Source organism: Rhinolophus hipposideros (genome assembly GCF_964194185.1).
Source record: "Rhinolophus hipposideros genome assembly, chromosome: 15".
Lineage (NCBI taxonomy): Eukaryota > Metazoa > Chordata > Mammalia > Chiroptera > Rhinolophidae > Rhinolophus > Rhinolophus hipposideros.
The window spans coordinates 9,516,901-9,539,481 of NC_138061.1; the positions used below are offsets into that span (position 1 = coordinate 9,516,901).

The window sequence follows — 22,581 nt, forward strand, 5'->3', positions numbered from 1 at the left end:
ACCAGGGTGATGGAAGCGAGAATGGAGAGCAACACCGAGGGGAACTAATACCCTGCCCATGATCACTGAGAAATTCAGCGTGGGCACACAGACTAGCACACTTCCTACACTCAAAAAGGACCAAAGACCATCTCGCATTTACTTCTCCCTTTTCAGTTCAAAGGGTAGTTATGCAGACATCTAGGTCCTGTTCAGACAAACATTTGAAAATCGCCATTCACACTAGGTTTTTACCTCCCACATCAATAAAAAAGAAAGCACTGCAGGAAAAAACACAAAGTAAATTATAATGCACATCTCCTAAAACGTATTCTTTTCTTTCAAAGGTAGCCTTTAAAAACGTTTTTCTGAGAGACAGAGAGAGAGAGAGAGAGAGAGAGAGAGAGAGAGAGAGAGAGAGAGAGAGAGAGAGAGAGAGAATAAAGAAAAAGGGGTTTGTGACTGCCTAAAGGGGTTTTTGTTTCCAAAAGGAGGCAGGCAGTCAATTTGCAAGTATTTGAAAAGACATCTTGCTATAGTAGAGGCTTCCTTTTATTTTCAAAGTTTAAAAGCACTTTATTCTGCCCTGCCATCAACTGTGTGGCCCTGGCAAGACGGTTAACTTACACAAACCTCAGTTCTCTCATCTGCAAAATGGGGAAGATAATAGCCACCTCCATCGGGCTTCTGTAAAGATTACATCAAAGCACTAGAGCTTGCTTTGTTGACACCCAAAACCACGAGCTTCCCTCCCCAGCTTTATTCTAGGGAGTCACATTCAGAGAACTACAACAGCCTCATTCACCTTAAGTTTCTCCAGGAGTCAGAAGTGCCCTCCTCCCGACTGAGAAATATACACTTGAAAGAGAAGCAAATGGGTCTCAGAGAAAAACAGCTGGGCACAGGTTGACAGGCACAGGAAAGGAAAGCATCTCAGCTGGTAGCAAGGACTTTCCAATATTCCAAACTGTGCTCCTTTCAACATGAGTGAATGCTATTAGGTGGCTACAAAAAGAAAAGGCACCACTAGAAATGTCTTTAAAACTAGATTTTAATGAAAATCAGAATCACAGTTTTTTGCATTTCATGCATAACAACTTAGTTTCTTGCAACTGCCCAGACGTGTAATGCTCCTTCCCATCTCACGTCTTTCCACGTGCCTTAAAAGCACGTCCCCACTTCTTCCGCGGTTACCACTACTTACCTGTCTTTCAGGTTCCTTTCTCAGAGGCTGTTCCTGATACCACTGGGAGAAGGGTACATGGGATCCGTTACACCACTCGCCATACTTTTGATTATGTGAAAGTTTCCAAAAGAAAGTCTTTTAAAAGTCACTTTTTAATGTTAGAAATGAAAGAGAAACGTGGTGGGTATCCCAATTCCACCTGTCCATGAACCTGCAGCTCGCCGCTTAACAATCATGCTGCACTGGCCTACTTCCTCATGGATAATCCCTGGTCTGTTACATGTCGTCATACGATTGCATACCCTGAGCACATACTGTGACAATGGACAGTATCAAATACGTCAAGTGCCCACAGTCACTTCACTTGACCTGAGACTGAAAGGAGGGTGCTGTATTCAATGACGAGGCTGCACTATCTCACAAGCTCGCGCTGGTGTGAACATTAAGTCATTTTCAAAGTGTTCTGTGGCGCCAACACATGTGGGGAAATCTGCAACAGAGCTGACATTTTAAAGCAGGAAAATAAAAATCAAAGAGGGCAGAATTTAGGAAGGAAAAACATGTTTTCTTGAAACTTATCCCCAAATGAGCTTAGAATAGAGAATCAAGCCAGGCAGAAGTTACTCAAAGGTGCTTTCTAAGAGTCCCAGGGACTCATGAAGACAAGCAAATAAGCTTTACCCCTCTCCGCCCCGGCCCGGGCCCCCCTCCGCCCACCCCACTGTTTCCATAGTTCCTCCTCCAGCTTCTACATCCACACCGGCAAACAGCCGGCCTGACGCACAGCCTCTCTGGCTGTTCTCAGCTACAGGAAACCTGGCCAGAGGAGAAGACAGGGAGGACAGGAAGTGGCCGTGACCTGGCAGTGAAGGCCTGGGTCTTCCGGAACCTGAGTGCTCTGGGGAAAGGAACAGTAACAGTGATGATACTTAGCTAACAACATTGAGTGAGTACAAGCCCAGAACCGTTAGGTAGGTGCACTTCACTCATATTTTCGGTTAAGTCTCACAACAATTCTGTGAGGTTGAGGAATTCATGACAGAGGAAACTGACCAGAAACAAAAAACATTTTGCTGATAGGTTAGGGGGAACAAGTCTTGCATAAGGACCCCCAGCTAAGAGGTAGAGCGTGGACATACATGAAGGAGGTGGGCACCACAGCTGGTTGTTATACAATCAAGTTTTTGAGAAGCTCAATGGAGAGGTCAAATGCCAGGACAAGACTGATTACCTGGTGAGAGCATGGAGCTGACAATCCATGCAGTGCTTTGCAGGGAGATGGACAAGAGCAGGAATGGCAGGTCAGCACCTCAGCTCCTGGGGACTGAATTCTCTCACCTCCCCTCAGAGGACCCCGCCCTGGGGAACCGAATCAAACTCAGCCAGAATGCCAGCTTCCTAAGTTACAAGGAGAACTGCAACTTGAAAGAAAACCAACACACTCAGTGTCTGCAGATGGCAAAATCTACATGGAAATCAAGTCACCAGCAGAATGTTGCTTGGTAAGCACCAAGGTCCAGCGGGCACTGAGGTAGTAGTTAGACGCCCCGACTCATGAAACCTGAGACAATGGCAATATACAGACCAGTCATCCTGGGTTTTCTGGGACAGCGCTGACCACACGCCGGGAGTTAGTACTGGGAACATGGGATCCCTGCCAGGAAAAGGGTATCTACTCTACTCTAACTTCACTTTCAAGGCTCTATGGAGAGCATACCTTTCCAAGAACATACTTACCTCAAAAATCAGTATCATCTGTGTAGTTCCCTTTTATGACAATCACACCCTGGTTTTGAGATTCAAAAAGCACCGGTCTGTCAGACTTGAAAGCAGTTTCTTCTTGTTCCACACCTCGTTAACAAACCAGACTTATCTTTATAATGACTCCCTGACCTTCCATTTCAGACATGACACTTTACTTTTTGTCCCAAACTCTGCGTATGAAAGAAACTCTTTCAGAATAACTAGAGATTTGACTTGTCTCATCTGGGGAAAATGAGGGCATTAATTCAGGCTAGGAATTGGAGTGGATGGTTTCTAGGAGGGGATGAGCTGTTCCTGGGGAAAGGGGGTCACTCTTTACTCAGCAGCTCTACCCTCATCTAGTTTATATATTGAAATTTCGGAAATCTTTCATTCAAAAACTTTTCACTGCTGCTCTTTTAAAGCTTGCAAACCACTGATCTAAATGGCCTTCCAAGGTCTCTTCAAAGTGTTAAATTACATTTTTAAGTTTTAAAATTCTTTCATTATAAATATTTGGAACGTGCCTTACTATGTGACACGATTCTGCTAGGCGTGGTTACAAGAGTGAACAGTACGCGAAGAAAGAGACTGCCTTCAGGGGACCTACTAACTGCTTGGGTTTTTTGGGTTTTTTTTAAAGAAACTGAAGAGGGATATAAATATATGTCCACAGACAGAGTCACCAAAAAAAATTCTACTTTATGTTTCCTCAAGTGTTAAAATAAAATCACAAGATTCCTGGAACTCAGCTGGTGCACGTTTCTTCTACAGACATTGGTTCAAGTATTCCTTCTCCTCTGCCCAATACTCAGAAGACACAGGCTGAATAACGCAGACAAAACCAGTTGTAAATTGAAAAATCAAAGTGGATTTTATTAAAATATACATAAATAACCCTTATTTTTCTGAAATTCATCAGTTTGGGAATTTAAGTGAAAATTAAATGAAAAGTAGTAGCACTAGCGTAGAGAAATGGAGGCAAGAAGGGAGTCAGGGAACCTGTATTCCGGCACCCGTCTGCCACTGAGCAGTCTGAGAAAGGCATTTAGCATCCTCTCCTCAGCTTTAGAGGTTGTCTGCAGCCAACTGCAGCTCTAAAACTCAACTGTCCTAATTCTATTATTAGGAGCAAATGCTATATGTAGTATCTATATACAGCAGGTACTCACAATGAAAACTCACAGGAATACTTTTAAGGAAGACAAGAGAAATACAGAAATTTGCTGATTAAAAAGAATGCATTGATGTTACTGTTTGATTCACATTAAAATATATACACACAAAAAGGTGTATCATGTTGCTTTCGAAAAACTCGATGTTCTATGAGAACTATTTATGCAGTGTAAAATGTTTCTACTGCATAACAAAAGAAAAATCAGCATTCCCGTGTAGTATTAGGAAAATATTTAAGATAATTTGAAGTTATAGTAAAACGAAGTGAAATATTATACAAGTCTTTTCATGAAGTAGATTCATAGTCGAGAAAGCAATAAATTTCATACTTTCAAACACTTTGGTACACTTTGGTATAAGTGAAATTATTACAAAGCAAAAAGACTCTCATCCGGTTCTCACATTAGCTGAATTTGAACAATGAGGGGACCACACAGCTAGCTACCTTAATAACAAAATGGAGACCCTCATTTGCTCCCCTCTCCCAGTGGCGATGGGAGTGTAGGGAGAGAGCATCATAGTACTTCTGTGCAGTTGGGAGCATTTCACTTCCTTCCACAACTACGCTCCCAGTAAGAGCTTGAAAGGCTTCAGAGAGCCTCAGATTCAAGTTGGAATATAAGGGATCTTGGTTATTTCATCTTAACAAATACATATGACCCCACATTAAAGCAGCTCAGAACCACAATTCACATTTGAAGTAGAACATAAATTTTTTAAAAATTGTATTACTATAGCTTCTCAAGAAGTCCATACTTGAATAAAAGAACATACTATATTTTTTTAAATGCAACTTTAATCCCACTGACAACAGGCTTTTTAAGAAACAGAAACAACCATCTATATGCTACAAATACCCCTTCTCTGACATCACATGTTACTCTGACAACTATAAAACTAGTCTAATCTGAGGAATTTTTAACTGCATCATTTTGATAACTACATTTTCTCATCTATACTGCCCAAATGTGGTGCTGATTCTTTTCATTGTCTCTTGTTCTGTATGTTCTCTTTTAAATGAATCCCTACATCTGCAAAGCGTAACTGAGCAATTGTCGATGCATCACTTTGCTGTCATCCGTCGCAGGAGCAAACTGGGAATGTCCTCTGAGGATTTCCTCGGCAATGTAATTTATTCTGTGACTTTCTGGAAAGTCTTTGAAAGAAAAACAGAATCTTTGGTGAACTTCACAACTCCCAGTAATCATGTAATAATGTACTGCTGTTCTTTTCCAAAGCAAAAGAACACAGTCAAATGCTAAACGTTAGTAACACACACTACAAAGTGCCTGCAAAGAACAAACCCTCGGATCACAAGTCCTCAGGCAGGCCGATGGGAGAGAAGGACAAAGTGCAGCAGGGAGCATTCTGTGAGATTAACTAGCAAGATAATCTTCAAAACAAAACAAATAAAGACAGTAAAAGAAAATTTTGGTCATGGTATTCTGAGGCTGTTTTAAGAACAATTCTAAAAAGGACTAAATGAGACAAACATAAAAGAATTATCCAGCAAAACTGATCTATGCTTAAACGAACCATGTGTATAAGAATTCTTTATATTATAAATTATTTTATAGTATTAGTACAGTATTAGGAACTTGCCTAAATTTTACAATCAAGTATAAAAAAGAAACAAAACAATGAACAGTGAACAAATTAAGTGTGAAATGAAAGGCTCTTAGTTTTTTATACTAGACGATATTAAAATCCTAAGAATACATTGTGTTTTGTTTGTTTTGTGGAGAGAGACTATCAGGGAACTTAAATCATTTCAAAATTTGTTTGGAATCATCACCAAGACTATGGTATAATAAGAACTTGCGCTGCCAGACTGTAAAATCTATGAACATAGTTACAATGAATAAAACACCTATTTCACGCAACCTAATATACAAACAATTGTAAGGCACACCGTTATTTTCTGTACCATGCAAAGAAAAGATGCCCAGGACAGGGAGCCTACAAGGCGACAGAAACCCTCACGTTTAGCGGGGACACTGAATGGCCAGAACCCTTTCCTCAGAAGGGCCCGCAAAGAAGTCTGCCTCGACACTGGGAAGGGAAGAGGGGAAAAAATTACTTCGTATTTGAACTGGAACACCCACTCCGTCCTGCCTACAAGTTTTGTGATCTGAATTCACAATCCCAGCACCGTACAAGAAAATCTGAGACATGAGCTTAAGCAGATTTGGGGGGGCAGTGCCCCCAGTGACTGGAGGAAGGAAATGCCAACTACCTCGGGAAGACTTTCACCTACGCAACAGCTGATTTTAAGATACATTCCAAATTTAAGATAAAGTGTGGAAGATAATATAATTTGAAATCAGTGAAATATGGTAGCAGATAAATAAGTCAGTATGTCAGAAAGCCTTGAGAACAAATATTGGGCATACAATAAAAAAAGTCAAACAATAACATATTATAAAAACATCAAGCCAATGACGAAAGGGTACATTATTCAATATAAAGTACAGGCAAAAAAGATTATTTAAGAAAAAAGTTAAATCCCTCTCTAAACCATATTCTTCTAACTGTAAAGTCAAATGAAAAAGAAAACCATTTGAGAACTTAAAAAATAAATGTAATTATCTAAATAATAATTAATCTTAAAAGACTAGCATACATATTTTTAAAGCATGCTCTCAACCCACCCTGCCCCCCCCCAAAAAAAAATCCAAAGCATAAGCAAAAATACAAGGCTAAAGAGACAAACGGCGGGGGGGCGGGGGGGAAGGGGGGAATTGCTATGACAAAAAGTTACTATCCTTAAATATCATAATTATAAATCAAAAAGAAACAAAAATACCCTCCCCACACCTCCAGAAAAATGAGCAGAGTCAAGAATAGGCAACTGACAGAAGAAATACAAACAGCCAGTTAAATATACCAAAAAAGCTCAATTTCACTAGTAATGGAAATGTACAATAAAACAATGATATAACAATTTCTGGCTGTCAGATTAGTAAAAGTAAAAAAAAAAAAAAAAAAAAAAGCAAAAAACCACAGTAATACTCAGTGTTGGCAAGGGTACAGGAAAACCAGCACCTGTACTGGTGGTAGGTATGAGAATTGAGCCAACCTTTCTGAAATGTTACTTAGCAATGAGTACAGAAGAAAAGCCATTTAAAATGTGCAATATTCTTAGATCTAACAATGCTGCTTCTAGGAATTTATCCCAAGCAAGCAGTCAGAAATGTAATACAAAAAGTATGCACAACTACGTGTCAGAATTATTTACAATCGTGAAAAGTTGGGAATTCACCTAAACACACAATGGTAGATAAATACTTTAATAAATAGGACTATAAAATGGAATACAATGCAACTATTAAATATCATGCACCACTGAGCACTGTTTACACCAGTAAGAGATTAGAACAACCTAAACAGTTATCAGCCAGGAACTGGTTAACCAAATTAAGGTGTAATAGTCAATGGAAGACTAAACGATCACTAAAAAGAAATGAAGCGGCTCCTCTAAGACAGTCTTCTCTCTGCCTGCAATGATCTTCTTGCCCCCGATTCACCTGGCACATGTTCAAATGACACTTTCTCTGTGAGGGCGTCCCTGCCATCGTATACACAACAGCAACTTGTTCCAGGCTCTCGGTTAGGGTTAGGGGTTAGGGGTTAGGGGTTAGGGTTAGGGCTATATGGGTCTGCTTTCTGTCCCTCAAACATGGCATATCCTTCCCATCTCTTGACTTTTGCGGCTGCTCTTATTTCTGCTTGAATTGTTCTTCCCCTTATTTTCAGATGTCCACCTCCTTCTCATCATTCAAATTTCAACTCCAGTGTCATCAACTGAGCAAGGCCTTCCCAGAAGCAACCCCAGTCACTTTCCACGTCTTCCCATCTTACCTTCTCCACAGAACCTATCAGTATCTGAAATTTACCTAAGGGTTACAGTACAAATTTACTGTCAACCTCCTCCCAGTGGGAGACACAGGTAAGTCCTCACTTCACATTCCTGGATAGGTTCTAGGAACTGCAGCAAAATGACACATAATGAAACCAATTTTACCACAGGTTGATTGACATAAACAAGAGTTAGGTTCCTAGATCTCATCAACATTGTAACAAAACGATGTTCAACAAAGCTACATTATTTGAGGCCCTGCTATAATTTTCTTAAAGGTAAAAATGCAATCTTGTTTACCACTTATCACAGCATGAAAATTGGTGCCTGGCACATAATAGGTACTGAATAAATATCTGTCGATTAATTGAATGACTATTTTATAACTGAAAATCTGGACTGTGGCAGCTTTTGACATTACCTGTAGTTTACTTTAACACTGTAATTATCAGAAATAAGAACTGATAAAACTAAATCAAGAATATGATTATAAAAATGGCTTTTTACACCCCTTACCTACTCTATTGACGACTAAGACTCCTTTAATATACATGAGGAAATGATCTAAATGTCCTTAACAGGAAACCAGCTAAATAAGATGGGATATAGCCATACAATGGATTACCATGTAACCATGAAAGAGAATGATGGGCGACCGGTTTGCTCAGTGGTTAGAGCGCAGTGGTCATAACACCAAGGTCACTGGTTCGATTCCCACATGGGCCAGTGAGCTGCGTCCTCTACACCTAGAATGAAGACAATGACCTGGAGCTGAGCTGCGCCCTCCACAACTAGATTGAAAAACTACGACTTGACTTGGAGCTGATGGGTCCTGGACAAACACACTGTTCCTCAATATTCCCCAATAAAAATTTAAAAAGTAAAAATGAAAAAAGAAAGAGAATGAAAAGGATTTACACAAGCAACATGGAAAGCTGTGCAACCAATATGGCTGACAGACAACATCAAGTTACAGAACAATATATTCAATGAGGTTCCTTTGTTGTAAAGTGTACACATATTTGACTGATATGCACAGGAGTATTTCTCTAAGAAAATCTTACTAAAAGTTGTTACCTCTCCAAAGTAAGAAAATGGAGGCTGAACTTATCATTTATTATTAGGAAACCAAAAAGTACCAAGAAGTACTTTTGATTTCAGCTATTTAGAGCTCACGTTTTCAAAGGCTTTAAAATTTCTAACTTAAAAAAAACCACATTATCTATTTTTTAAAGTGATACACAAGCTAGTAAGGAAAAACTGGTAGGTGTCAGGTGTCTCAGGAGAACAGTCAGGAATACAGAGTGTGGCTGACTTGTAGGTTGGCTCATCCATCACCTGTTTAATCCCCTTCTCTATTCCTCCCCTTTATAAAGACTAGAAATGCTTAAAACATCACTTTTATAATCTTTCATGCAGTTGGGAGTTGAGGGCAGACATGGGACATGTGACACAGACTTAGTCAATAGGCATAGGTAAATTTTTGGACACTATTTTGCTTTCCTCATTAAAAGGGACAGATACAACCAATATGCCCTTTCACCCTTATCGACGCAGTGAATGTAGAAATGTTTGGAACTATGGGAGCCATCTTGTAATTATGAGACAGCCAGAGCCCACACACAGGTGAAAAGATGCAAACAATCTGGGTATCTGCTGAGATCATTCCACAAAAGAGCCCTTCCTGTTACGTAAGAAAAATAAACTTCTCTATTTGTTTAAGGTATTGTGACTTGGGTTCTGTTACCTACAACCAAAGAAATTTCTAGCTGATGCTCCTGGGAATCTGTTTTTAAAAGAAACTAAAAGAATTCAAATTCTATGCCGAATTAGAAGACTGTAACAAGTTAGAAATGTGGATTGCACACTAATTCCCTTCCTATACTGAGTCTATTCTGAACTTTTGAATAAAGGGGGGGAAAAAACATTCAAAGGAAACAAGAGAAAATTATTGTCAACATCAATTCTAAAACAAGACTCCAGAATGAAACATTCAGAATTTATACACACGATACAGATAAACTCACACAGTGAAACTCAAGTCCAATCAATGCTGGGGTTGTTCTGGACTAACGTTCATTGTTCGATAAATTTCTTTAAGTAATAACAAGGCAGTATCTTCAGATTCCCTATAAAAAAGAAAAGCACATTTACTTAAGAAACTATTAGCAAAAATTAACCTCTATGCATAAAGGTGGAAAACGCAGCTTTTGTTGTATTCAACTCTACCTAAGAAGGGCAAATGAAAATAAAGTACTGTAATCTCAAAACCATCCTTAAAAATTGGATGGATTTCACTCAGCCCCAAAATAGCCATGTTGCAATTCTACTTAGTGAGAGGGGACATGTGAAAGGGTGGCTTTTCTAAGTCCCTGCCACTCCTATTCTGGGAAAGGCATCCCTACAGAAACAGTTTGCAAATACCAAAGACCTTTGGTCAAAGGCAGATGACATACTGCCATCTTGTGGGTAACGAAACTAAGGGGGGAAAATATTAATTTTAAATATACAGGCATTCAAAACATTCCCTAATAAATGATAAATCAGCAAAAGAAGTCTCACTAAAACTAAAACTGCTGCCAGTGCTAGTACCTAGAGGTCACATGAATGTCACCAGAAATGAAAATACTTACCAATAGCATAAATGACTCTGAAGAGCGAAAAGGTATTCATTAAAACTCTCTATTGGCTTTTCTTGAAGAACGTAGTCAATTCGGCGACCTCCGTTTAGCATTCCAACCTTTCCTAAGTAGTCCTCATCCTTGGAAAAATCTGGACTTTCAACAATCTTTTCGGCTAGAATTTAAACCATTTCAATATCAAAGTCAATCAGTTAATCATTATCCTTTGACTTTAGCTGACTTTCTGGGCTCAATGAGAATACTGCTTGACACACGTAGCAACTTGGGGAGCTACCAGGCTCACTTCCCATTCCTCCAAGGAGCCAGGGGAAGAGGGGCTGGTTACCCCAGAGAGAGGAGAAAGAGCCAACGAGCTGACAGAAGTTTTGAAGAAAAGGGGTGAGAGCATTGTAGAAAGAAAGGAAATAGAATTAGAATCTGAAAAAGTCAAAAACATCACAGCCCGACGACCTGACATTGCATGTAAAGACTGTAACAACACAGTTCAACAGCAGCAGCAGGAAGGTAATTCCCAGAGTGCGTCTTTCACATGCCTGAATACAAACTTGGTTCTCAACTCTGATATTCCACTCGGACCTTAGGGAGCACAATAAAATTTTAACATTGCAGAGTAAAAAGTTCAGCAACTACTGGGTGGAAACCTAGTAAAAAAAGATGACATGCATTTTGAAGTATAGTGATCACAAAAGATTTTCCTTTTAGGAAGAGCCTCCACATTTTAACAAAAAAGTCTAAAATGGAAACGCATCCTTAAATAATTCGTAAGTGTTATGTTCACATAATATTTGTACTGGAAAATCCCTCAAATGTCACATTTACCTTCAACTACTTGCTTTTCTTCTTCTTCTTTGATTTGATTGGCTACCTTCTCCAATTCTTCTTGCAGCTGAGTTGAAGACGTATGAGCACGGGCAAACTCATTTAATGTCTGCCAAGCATTTTTCAGAGAGCTAATAAAACCCTGCTTCAAATCAGATCCCATGCGAGAGAGACTTTCTTTCAACTCTAAAGAAATTAAAACATGTTATTGTCACCGGGTAAGATTCTGCACCGCAAAAATCAAAACAAAAGTTAACACTAGTCTCAGACAGGGTAAGATCTCTTAGTTCTCTTTTAAATATCATAAACATACTGAGTATCTCAACCAAAAACCTTCGACATGTTAAAACGTTTTGAGGAGTCTTATCCCTGCTACTTTTTTTTCTTTTTTTTTCTTTTTTTTTTTTTTTTTTGGAAAAATCCCATTCCCCTACCTCCTTTTAGAGTGTTTCTTTGGAAACAATGAACCAGTCAGTGTGTTTTCTCTAAACTCCTGAATGTAAATAAAACTCTCCAAGGACTAAATAAAACCATTGCAGCTTTACAATCCAGAGATATCTCCAAGTGTCTGGTCCCTTTTGTAATATACGGAAACACCCAGAAAAGTAGATCTCCAGGCTTTCTGACACCTTGGATATCAATGATCCAAGGAAACATGTTAGATACTAGCTACAAACAGTGCGAAAGAATTTTACCTACTTGGATATATAAACAGTGTGAAATTTCATCCTGACATTCTAATCACTTTTAGTCACCTGTATGCATGTACTTGGCTCTGCTTACTCGATAATACAAGTTTTCCTTCTTTTCTACATTGTTATGGAGAGGACGTTCTTTGTTGGTATAACTTTTATTTATTTTTTTTTATTAGTTTCAGGTGCACAAGACAAAGTACTACTTAGACATTTATGATTTATATCCCTCAGACTGTGTAAACCCCCTCTCCCATCCACTACCCCTCTGACATCGCACACAGCCATCACATTTCCACTGTCTCTATTCCCAATGCTGTACTCCGCTTCTTGCAAGTATATACATACATATATATATACACATATATATATATATATATATACAAAATTATAGTTGACATTCATTATTGTTCAGCTTCAGCTTCAGGTGTACAGTGCAGTGATCAGGCATCTACATCATCCCTGAGGTGGTCTCCCTAATGCGACAAGTGTCCATCGGACACCCCCTGCCACTTTTATAGTGACTAAACTCGATCTAGCCAAAACCTGTCAGTTTCCCGTCTCCCCCCAAAAAGTTCAAATACCATAACAATGTAAGCACATTCATGTGCTTTTCCTCACTGTAAGTGAAAAAGTGGGCCCCCAAAATTAAAAAGATGACTTTTCCTAATCTGTGACTGTGAAGTGATTTTAAAAATATGAGACTTTGATATAATCACAATGTACAATTCTAATTTAAAAATGAAGAAATGCCTGCCCCTCCACCTTTTCTACTTTTGTCTAATAAATCCTATTTGAAATCAAGGTCTTTGAGTATCGAAATTTCTCATTTTAACTTCAAAAGAGTTAAATACTTTTAAAAAGCATGATATAAGCAAAAAAAGAAAAGACAGGAAAAAACTTTTAAATAAAAGGGCATGATCACTTTTCCTTCTTTTAAACCTGTGGATAAGTAATATACACCATTAACATACATAAGAGAAACTTAAACCCAACTTGGAATTATCATCGATCCATATGTTTAATGTTTGTTTTTTTTCATAGGAAAATTTTGTCCATTTAGCAAGGAAATAACAGCTCACATGACTGGGATGACATGAAATTTATTTCGTAATGGTTTGGGCCGTAGTTCAGATGTTACGCTGCTGTCCAATTCCAGAAATCGTAACCATCAAACCCCGAGCGCCACGTCGCTTTATCACCATCGCCCCCCCATTCCCATCATCTCAACAATTAGAACGTGATCAAGGAGCAGGAAGTCAGAACTTCCTTTCTAGCTCCTCCAAATATGTAGTAAACAAGCTCTGAACATAGTAGGCATTTCAATTAACATTAATTCTGTAGAAAAAGGATTTAGTGTTAAAATTTTTGCAATTCATTACAAATGACAGGAAGGACAATTCATTATAAATAACAGATTACAAAAAAGGAGGAAGGAAATAAGTTTTTTATGATATTTGCTTTTTACCTAAATGAAGTCTTTTTCTGCCCTTGTGATGTGGAATGAGAACTGCTTTTAGGTCCAAATCTGGAACAATCATAGGTTCTAACCTATATGCCACTGGATCGAGCTGAAAATAGAAGAATTGGAAATTTATAAAAAGCTCTTTTATTTTGAGTTATATACCTTAGTTGGGTGAGAGAACAACTGACAAACCAGGTATTTAAATTTTTTTTCACACCTATTCAAATACTGGTAACTGTAATAAGACTTTCAAGTTTGTGGATAAAATTCCTTTTTGTAAGCAAAGCAACAGAATTACTTCCTTGAACAAAGGCTTTTTGGTAGAAAATTTCGTTGAAATGTATCAGACTGTATCTAACAGGACAGAGAGCTGAGTTGTACAAAACCCAAATTAGTGTTAATTCCTAAGAAATCAGAATCTGAGAACCTATTAGGATAAAGAACACAGGTTTTTCATCTTCAAAATAGGAAGTCAATTCAATTCACTCACTGGATGGTAAATATTGAAGAATCCTTTACAGGTGGGAAGCCTATAATTCTCATCTATCCGATCCACTCCTCGAATAGTGAGAAACACTCCAATTGGAGATCCCAAGGCAAAGAAAATCTCTGGTTCAAAGTCTAGTGAGTTGTAAACAACAGAAACCTAGAAAGACAAAAAACAATAAAAAAATGATCATCCCAATGTCACATAATACAAAATGTAAAAGCTTCGAAGTTCCTGAACCTGCACAAATTAAAAAGTGCAGCTTACAAGTGCTTAAAATCATTGTCGTGGACAGCTGTTACGAGCTTAAAAGGATTCAAAAACGACTCTTTAAAATCTTTATAAACTATTACACGCTCTGTCATACTTTCACTTACTGTATAGCATAATATATGCAGCATATAGTATTACGTGTATTAGTGTTAAAGGCAGGTAAAACCGCCGACTCTAGAATCAAACTGTCTGGGTTTGGATCCTGGCTCCACTCACTACTGTCTGACCTTGGGCAAGTTTCTTAACCTCACTTGCCTCAGCCTCAGTTTCCTCATCCATAAAATGGGAATCGTAACAATGCCCAACTCACAATGTGGTTGAATAAATAACCTAATCCACATAAAGTGCTTAGCGCAGAGCCTGGCATATTTTAAGCATTCAACGACCCTACTTCTATCATAACTATTTGTTAAGACAAGTTTCTTTCCATTAGAAAACGATCGGTCCTCAAACAGCCCTTTTGAAGTAGTGTGCACGCAGCCTCTCACCTCACTGAGAACTGCCTGGAGTAAAAGAAAGCGCCCTCACTTGTGTGTTATGGTGCTGTACCATTCACAAAGCAACTGCCTTTGTTGCTCAGGGGCGGGATATGTGTCCTCACTGTATCCTGAGACTGGAAAACAATGAGTGGCACAGTCCCAGTGCTCAACAGACAGAGGTCCACTGAAAGAGGCAGGTCTGGCCAGAATCATCATGCCCGTTTCTCTGATGGAGACAGGGAAGCTCAGAGAGGTAACGTCACTTACCCAAAAGCACACAGCCAGTGAGTGGCAGAATTGAGGACTTCTAATTCGAAATCCAATGTTCTTTCTACTACACTAGGCTGCCTGCCCCTTCTAACAAAGTCTAAACTTCACATCCCTTGGCTTGCCCCTATATTTGCACAAAGTTTCTGCATCTAATGAGGGCCACACAGGAGGTGCTCTCAAGATTATGCATTTTCGGCTCACTTCAGAAAAGGAAGAAAAACAAAGTTAAAAGAAAAATTACAAACTGGAAAAAATATTTACAACATATATGGCAAAGAGCTAATATCTTTAATATATAAAGAATTCTTAAATATCAGTAAACAAAGAGAAACACAATAGAGAAATGTGTAAAATCAGCACATCACAAAAGGAAATGTCTATAAAATAGATGAGAAATTATCTAACCTCTCTAGGGCTCAAGCAAATAACAGTGAGATACGCTTTTCCTTTATAAGATTATCAGAAATATAAATGAAATACTAAAAAGAAAGTAAAAATCTATTCTCACATATGACATAAAAAATTATTTCATTAAAAGAAAAGTTTAAAAAGTAGGTATACTGCATGTTTTCAAAGGAGAATGATACCAGTAACAGATGCCCCTTCACTTATGATAGATGGGGCTCTGTCCCAATACACTCAATCGTAAATTGAAAATGTATTTAATACCAAACATCAAAGCTTAGCCTAACCCCACCTTAAACGCTCAGAACATTTACATTAACCTACAGTGGGGCAATCATCTAACACAATGCCTATTTTATAAGAAAGTGTTGAAGAGCTCATGTAATTTATACAAAAACACAAAACATGATATACAAACCGCGGGCCACGCAGTACACTGCAGAGTATCGGCTGTTCACCCTCGTGATCGCCGGGCTGACTGGGAGCGTCCCAAGAGTTACCATACCACATATCACTAACGCGGGAAAAGATCAAAATTCTAAACTCGAAGTATGGTTTCTACTGAATATACACCACTTTCGTACCACCATAAAGTCAAAAAATCCTAAATCGAACCTTCGTAAGTTGGGGACTGTCTGTACCAGTGAGGGAGAGGGGAGAGAGGCAGTCTTACAAAGTGCCGGTGGGAGTGCAAACTGACACAAGCTTCCAGCAGCAATAACTACCAACACTGCCGCGTGCACAACCTTTGGCCCAGCTAACCTACTTCTACTTATTTAACTGACAGAAAGAATATGCACAGAACAGTGGCTTAAAACTGTTCATCACCGGACCACTTAAAAGACTGAAAAACTGGAAAAATCCTACATGTCCAATGTTATGGGTCAAATTGTGTCCCCCCCAAAAAAATATGTTTCAGTTCCTTGCTAAGATGAGCTAGGGCCACCAACACCCCCTGAGTCCAATTTCACAGAGAAGGCCAACTCCCAGACAGAAGCACACAGGGAGAGAAAGTGTCCTGATGGCATGGAGCCCCTGGGTCCACAAATTTCCTTCTACACTCTTATCATTCACAGTTAGGTGAGGAAATAGCTGCCTTTTATTTGTGAGAGTCTATTCAAATTTGCTCATGTTTAAAAAACGAAATTTAAATACAATCTTTATGAATAAACTGGGCTTAAAAGCCTGAATAAGCCAGAGCAAACATCTAGTCCCACTGTCTGCCTTATTTGAATCAGCCAGGAACTCACTTTGTAATCCTAGAACTTTATATACACAACGATAAATGTACTGAAAGTGACACTGATAAAAAGATTTTTAATACTTCTTAGCAATTGAGAAACAAGTATTAAGCCATATTATTAAATGTAACATTATCAACTACTTGGTCGATTTTTATAGAAATTTTTCCCCAAGGGAAGAACTGTAAATACTAAAAAAACGACAGTTGACTGAATGCAGCAAGTTTCTCTCATAGAAACTTAAGTATATTCTGACCATAATTTTCTAATTATCACCACTTCTGCTGCTAGTGGCTATGAGAGACTAATGTTATAAAATTGTGAGTGGTGGAAAACTGAAATAAAGGCAATTTCGAAAGTTAGATGATATGTAAAGGACACATTTTTTATTAAAATCGGTTTCTCCACCCCCAATAAATGTTGCATAAATATGTAAAGAACTTAAAGCCAACCCAAACAAGATATGTGATTCCAAGATAAAATATGCAGCCCTAGTCACTATGTAAACTTACCTGCCCGGTGCCAACTTCAAAAGACTCATAATCCACATGCACAGAAGAAACATAAGCACCAACTGGAAGTTTCCTCTTGGACTCATTAGATTCTGAGGGAAGAGAAGCCATTTCTTTGGCTTTCTGAGCACTTTCCTCTTGTCCTTTTGTCAAAGCAGCCATCACTGCCTTCTTTTCCAATGCTGCTTTTTTCTGTTCCTGTAAAATACCAAAAGTTCATAACGTAACCTGAGGAAAAAGTTATCAGTTATCACAACGAAACATGCTATCTCATTATTAAGGAATGCTTAATAATTTCTTAGGCACAATAATGGCATTGTGGTTATAAGAAAAATGCCCTTTTTAGAGACATACACTAAATGTTTAGGTAAGAAATTCCATGATGCCTATAATTTACTTTAAAATTCTAAAGATAAAAAAATTAAGAGGCAATGAAACATGGAGCAAACAGCCACGATTAGGGCTATATATTGGCTATCACTATACTGTTTGCACGACTTTTTTATATAACTTAAAATTTTAATAATAAAAAGTAAAAAAATACCAATTTCTTCCTTTATGATCTTAACTTTAGACAGATAGTTTAGAAATACTATATAATTTTCCAACATATACTTCCTATAAAGATGTGTAACTTAGGAGAAAGTTCTTCATTCAACATGTTAATACCCATTACGTCTGTCTGCATGGAGCCACTGACGAGTTTTCCTCAAAAGCATTTTGGAAAGAACGAATAAGCCCATTGTGGTACATTCACACAATGAAATAACTAGTCGGGAATAAAAAGGAATGAAATGCCAATGACGCAACAATTCGGTGAATCTCAAAAACACTCTCTTGAGTAAAAGAAGCCAGATACAAGAGTACACAGTGTTCATTCCACTTCTATGAACTTCTACAACAGGCAAAACTTTTAATAGCGATAGGAATCAGAAGAGTGGTTGTATGGCGGGAGGACACTAGAAAGAAGCACGAGGGAACTATCTGCGGAACAGAAATGTTCTCTTTCTGGATTTAGGGGATTACCCAGGTGCAGAAATTGTCAAAACTTACGGCCCCGAACACTTAAGATCTATGCATTTCATAAATAATTAAGCCAACAAAAGCTTTGGGAGCTTCTAGGGAACAGGTAGGTCTCTGTAATAATGAGATAAAATCCATTCTCATTAGGTTGTGATCACACCCTGATTCAGCAGCAACAAGGTCAGGGGATGTGACAGCTGTCACGAGTGGACTTGTCCACTCCCCACAAGCACGTGTTTCAGGGGCCCTCATTCCCCAGGCTTCAATGACTGTAAGTCTCTGTTTAAAACAGCTACTGACAGTGTTTACACAAAACAGCTGGACAAATCAGTCTCACCTATTAATGAACTGCAAATACTAGGAAATCAAGAAACAAGGCCAATTGTTTAATTCAACAGGCAGAATAAAAAAAAGAAAATTCCCTGCCAGCCCGCTTGGAACTGATTCCACCATTAATGTTTTGGAAGGTTTGGTTATCTCCGCCCTTTGGAGGAGGCACACAATAAAACCTAAACCCCTAAAAGCACATGTTCCAGGTTGTTCTGTTTAAATTTGCTTTCTCACTCAGAAGGACCTCCCATTATATTCATACAACTTAACATTCTAAATTGCTGAGAGAACTGTCTCAATAGATCATAAACTGTCCTACTGCAAACTGTTGTTTCATTTCCCCTAGACACATGCAATGATTTTAAAACAAAGTGAGCAAACATACACATACTTGACTATCAATATTCCCAACACTAGAAACTATTTATTCCCTTTCAAGTGAAAAATCACTAAGATAGTTTTACAAAGGGGGAAAAAAAGCACGCAAATACTTGATCTCCTTATAAAATAATTGGCTAATCTTGGTCCCATGATTTATTACTTTAAATCAATAGGACACACCATATTATCTTATTATTAATCTGGCAGCACCGTGTTATCTACGGAAATGTAGAGCTACCAACGTCATCATGCTAGGAAAATTTCACGGTTCATCCAAAGGCAATTACTTTTGAATTTGAAAAATAAGATCACTTTATCGATTTTTATTCCTTTCAAAACATTCTTATAATGCCGTAATTTATAATCCAAGCAACTACAGTATATAAACCAGACTCCTTCTAGAAAATTTTTAAGAACAACAGAACAGAATACTTTTCTACATTTTTTTCCTTTTGTCACAGAATAAAATAGAGGGCATGATATAGGGCCTGAAAACATACCTTCCTGTTTCCTGTTTTTTGTTTTTATAGGCTTGTGCTTTGCTGATGTATTTCTTACAAGTGGCGTACACACACGTGGAGTACACACGTGTCCTGGTTTCGGTTTGACCACTGTGCTCATCAGAGATTAATATCTCACAGAGCTGTTGTGAGGCTCACGTGAGATGAACAGCTCTTAAAAACTGAAATTATATGATGATTCAATAAACAAGGAAAATGAAATTACACTTAACTGCCAAAACTTGTAACCTTTCTCAACTCTTAATCTTCATCATCCCTTCATCATCCCAATCAAATATGAAAAATACTGCTCTGTCTAAAATGTCTTTGGAGTCGCACCCTCCTTTTCCATTTCCTGTTATACCTCCATCATCCCTCACTCGGTCACTGCGTAATTCCAAGGGCTACTCGACAGCCTCCAGCTGCATCCCTTCCAACTCCATCTCCACACTGTAACCAAGTGCACTCTCTAAAACACAAACCCAATCACAGAACTGCCCTCACCACCCCAATGCCCTACAGCAGTGGTTCTCAATGTCCCCTCAGAAACTGGATCAAGAGGTTTAGTACTGCCAAAATGAAATTGTAGCCCGATTCACACACACACACACAATAATTTAAAAAATCAAGCTGATAACAGAGAAGATTTTCTCCAATTTGTTTTTCTTTGGTACTCCATTTCAGCCAGGAGGCCCTGGCCAATAGCAAAAAGAAATCAAATGTTAATGGAAAAACCAGGAAGGAGTCAATATGTTCAAAAACTCATTTATTATAGACATATTTTCTCATGGATAAAATTTTATAATGTGGTTTAGAGAACATATTTTTAAATTTCTAAAATTAAAATTTAGACTAAACAGGGCAGCCGGCTGGCTCAGTTGGTTAGAGCGCAGTGCTCGTAACACCCAGGTCACTGGTTCGATTCCCACACGGGCCAGTGAACAGCGCCCGCCACAACTAGAGTGAAAAACAACGGCTTGACTTGGAGCTGATGGGTCCTGGAAAAACACACTGTCCCCAATATTCCCCAATAAAAATTTTTTTAAAAATGTAGACTAAACAGATGATTTGGTGCTAACTCATAATTTGTGATAGAATTAAGAAGCAGGTGAGCATTTCATATTTGCTTAAAAGCACCATGACTTTCAAGGCCGTAAGAACAAGTTTGAGATCCAGTCCCTTACAAGAGAAAATCCAAACTTCCACACCTGCCATTTGGGCCATCAGGACCCTCAGCCCTGCCCCTCAGCTCAACTGCTGTTTCAGCTGCAAGGAAACATGCCCACTTCTGGAAGGCCATTTCGTTCTAGCTCAAGCACCAACACCCGGGGCAAGGCTTCTTCTCTTACTAACCCCACCCCCTTCTCCCCAGGCCCACTGCCACCCTCAGCATGGCTCCGACAGCATGGACAGCACTGCTAGGGAACCAATTTTCGTCATCATTTGGGGTCAAATCTCTCCTTTAACTGGACACAACACCCTCAGTTCATCTCCAAATCCCAAGACTTGAGCACAGTGCCTGAGCCACAAGATGTATTTATAAAATGGTGAATAACTCAACTGTTTAAGCTAATCACAACAACCAGCCCTGTGACTGTAGTCATATCACATATAAAGACATGGCATTTGCTGGTTCAATCCCCACATGGGCCACTGTGAGCTGCACCCTCCTTAAAAAAGAAAAAAAAAAAAAGACGTGGCATATGCTAAATTCCAAAGTAACACAAGTAAAAGAACCACAGAAGTCCCAAGATGGACCAACAAAGACCATGCTAATAACAATAAAAATATAATAAAAGAGCCACCTTAAGGGCTATCTAATTTTTCTAATTAAGTATTTAGAAAATCTCTGTAAAATTAACTTAATAAATGAAAATTAAAGTAAAATGAGTGAGTTTTTACCAGTTGTTCTCTTTCTTTTTAAATGCTTTTTAGTTATTTCTGTTGGTGCTTTGTCTTATAAAGAAGTTTTGCCTTTTGGTTATTATGTAGTGAGGTGTGTGTGTGTTCCTATCTCCAGAAGGGGAGGAGTGGAGAGAACATGAGGTAACATTTACTGCGTGCGAATCTTCACATACATTACCTCATGCTCACTCTCATCCTATAAACAAGGTACTGGCACTCCCATTTTAGAAATGAAAGAAACCAAGGATCAGAGAAGTTAAGCCAATTGCTCACACATATGTAGTTAATAAGTGGGTGAACTGGGAATTGGGGTGATCAAGTGAACTATGTGTTTTCGCATTAGAAAATTTTCATTTTAAAACTGAAAGTTCTTCATCCCGGAATCTCTCAGTCCTGAGAACACCAGGTGGCCAGTTACCCTAACTGGAATTTAAATCTAGTTCTGGCTGACTCCCAAGTCTGGGCTTCCATCACCTCCACTAACGTGTCCCGGGGCAGGGAGTACACAGCTGGCCTCACCATGATGGTATTAATACAAACTTCCACAATGTCAAGCGGGCTAGTCACAGACGAGTTTTGTTTTCTTTTAGGGGCAGGAATCATCCTTACCAGTTTGACTGCTTTATGTTTGACGAAGTTAGCTATCTTCTTTCTGGGTCCCAGGGGTATCCCCATTTCCTTCAGATCATCAACAGTACACATAAGCTTTAAAAGAAAACAAACCAGCACATTCAGTAATCAGTCACGTGACAGATGAACTGAAATGAAAATAAATTACAAAAAGAAACCATATCATCTAAAGCAATCAAATCATCAAAGATCCAGTCAATCATTTTCGATGATAATTGTTTTCTTTTTAAAACATGGACTAATTTAGGCTATAAAATCTTAGGTCTCTACATCCAAATCATTCTATTAACTTTTTAACAGAAAATACATGCACGTTGTACAAAATTCTAAAGCTACAGTCAACCATATAATGAAGTTTCTTCCCTCCACTCCTGTCCCAATCAACTGGTTCTCTCAGCAGCAACTACTGGCAATTTACTCTCCTTCCAGAGAGATCTCTTATGCATACCTAGCATCTACATGTTTTACCGCACACGCGTGTGTGTGTGTCCTTCTGTGCAGACAGGACTGAACTTTTGGTCTTTTCACATAATGTATCTACTCTGCTTCTCCAAAAATAAGACCCAGCTGGACAATGAGCTCTA

General features: G+C 38.7%; 1 protein-coding gene across 1 annotated transcript in view; it reads right to left on the reverse strand.

Moving 5' to 3' along the window:
• Positions 1–3,759: 3,759 nt before the first annotated feature.
• SEC23IP (SEC23 interacting protein) overlaps positions 3,760–22,581 on the reverse strand; it is a 37,120-nt gene continuing 18,298 nt past the window's right edge. Inside the window, exons 12-19 of the mRNA XM_081073864.1 lie at positions 21,977–22,072; positions 17,229–17,426; positions 14,052–14,207; positions 13,565–13,667; positions 11,405–11,590; positions 10,577–10,739; positions 9,971–10,072; positions 3,760–5,240 (exon numbers count right to left, since the gene is read on the reverse strand). Coding sequence (XP_080929990.1) covers positions 9,991–10,072; positions 10,577–10,739; positions 11,405–11,590; positions 13,565–13,667; positions 14,052–14,207; positions 17,229–17,426; positions 21,977–22,072 — 984 coding nt within the window. The 3' untranslated portion in view covers positions 3,760–5,240; positions 9,971–9,990. The remainder of the gene's footprint in view (positions 5,241–9,970; positions 10,073–10,576; positions 10,740–11,404; positions 11,591–13,564; positions 13,668–14,051; positions 14,208–17,228; positions 17,427–21,976; positions 22,073–22,581) is intronic.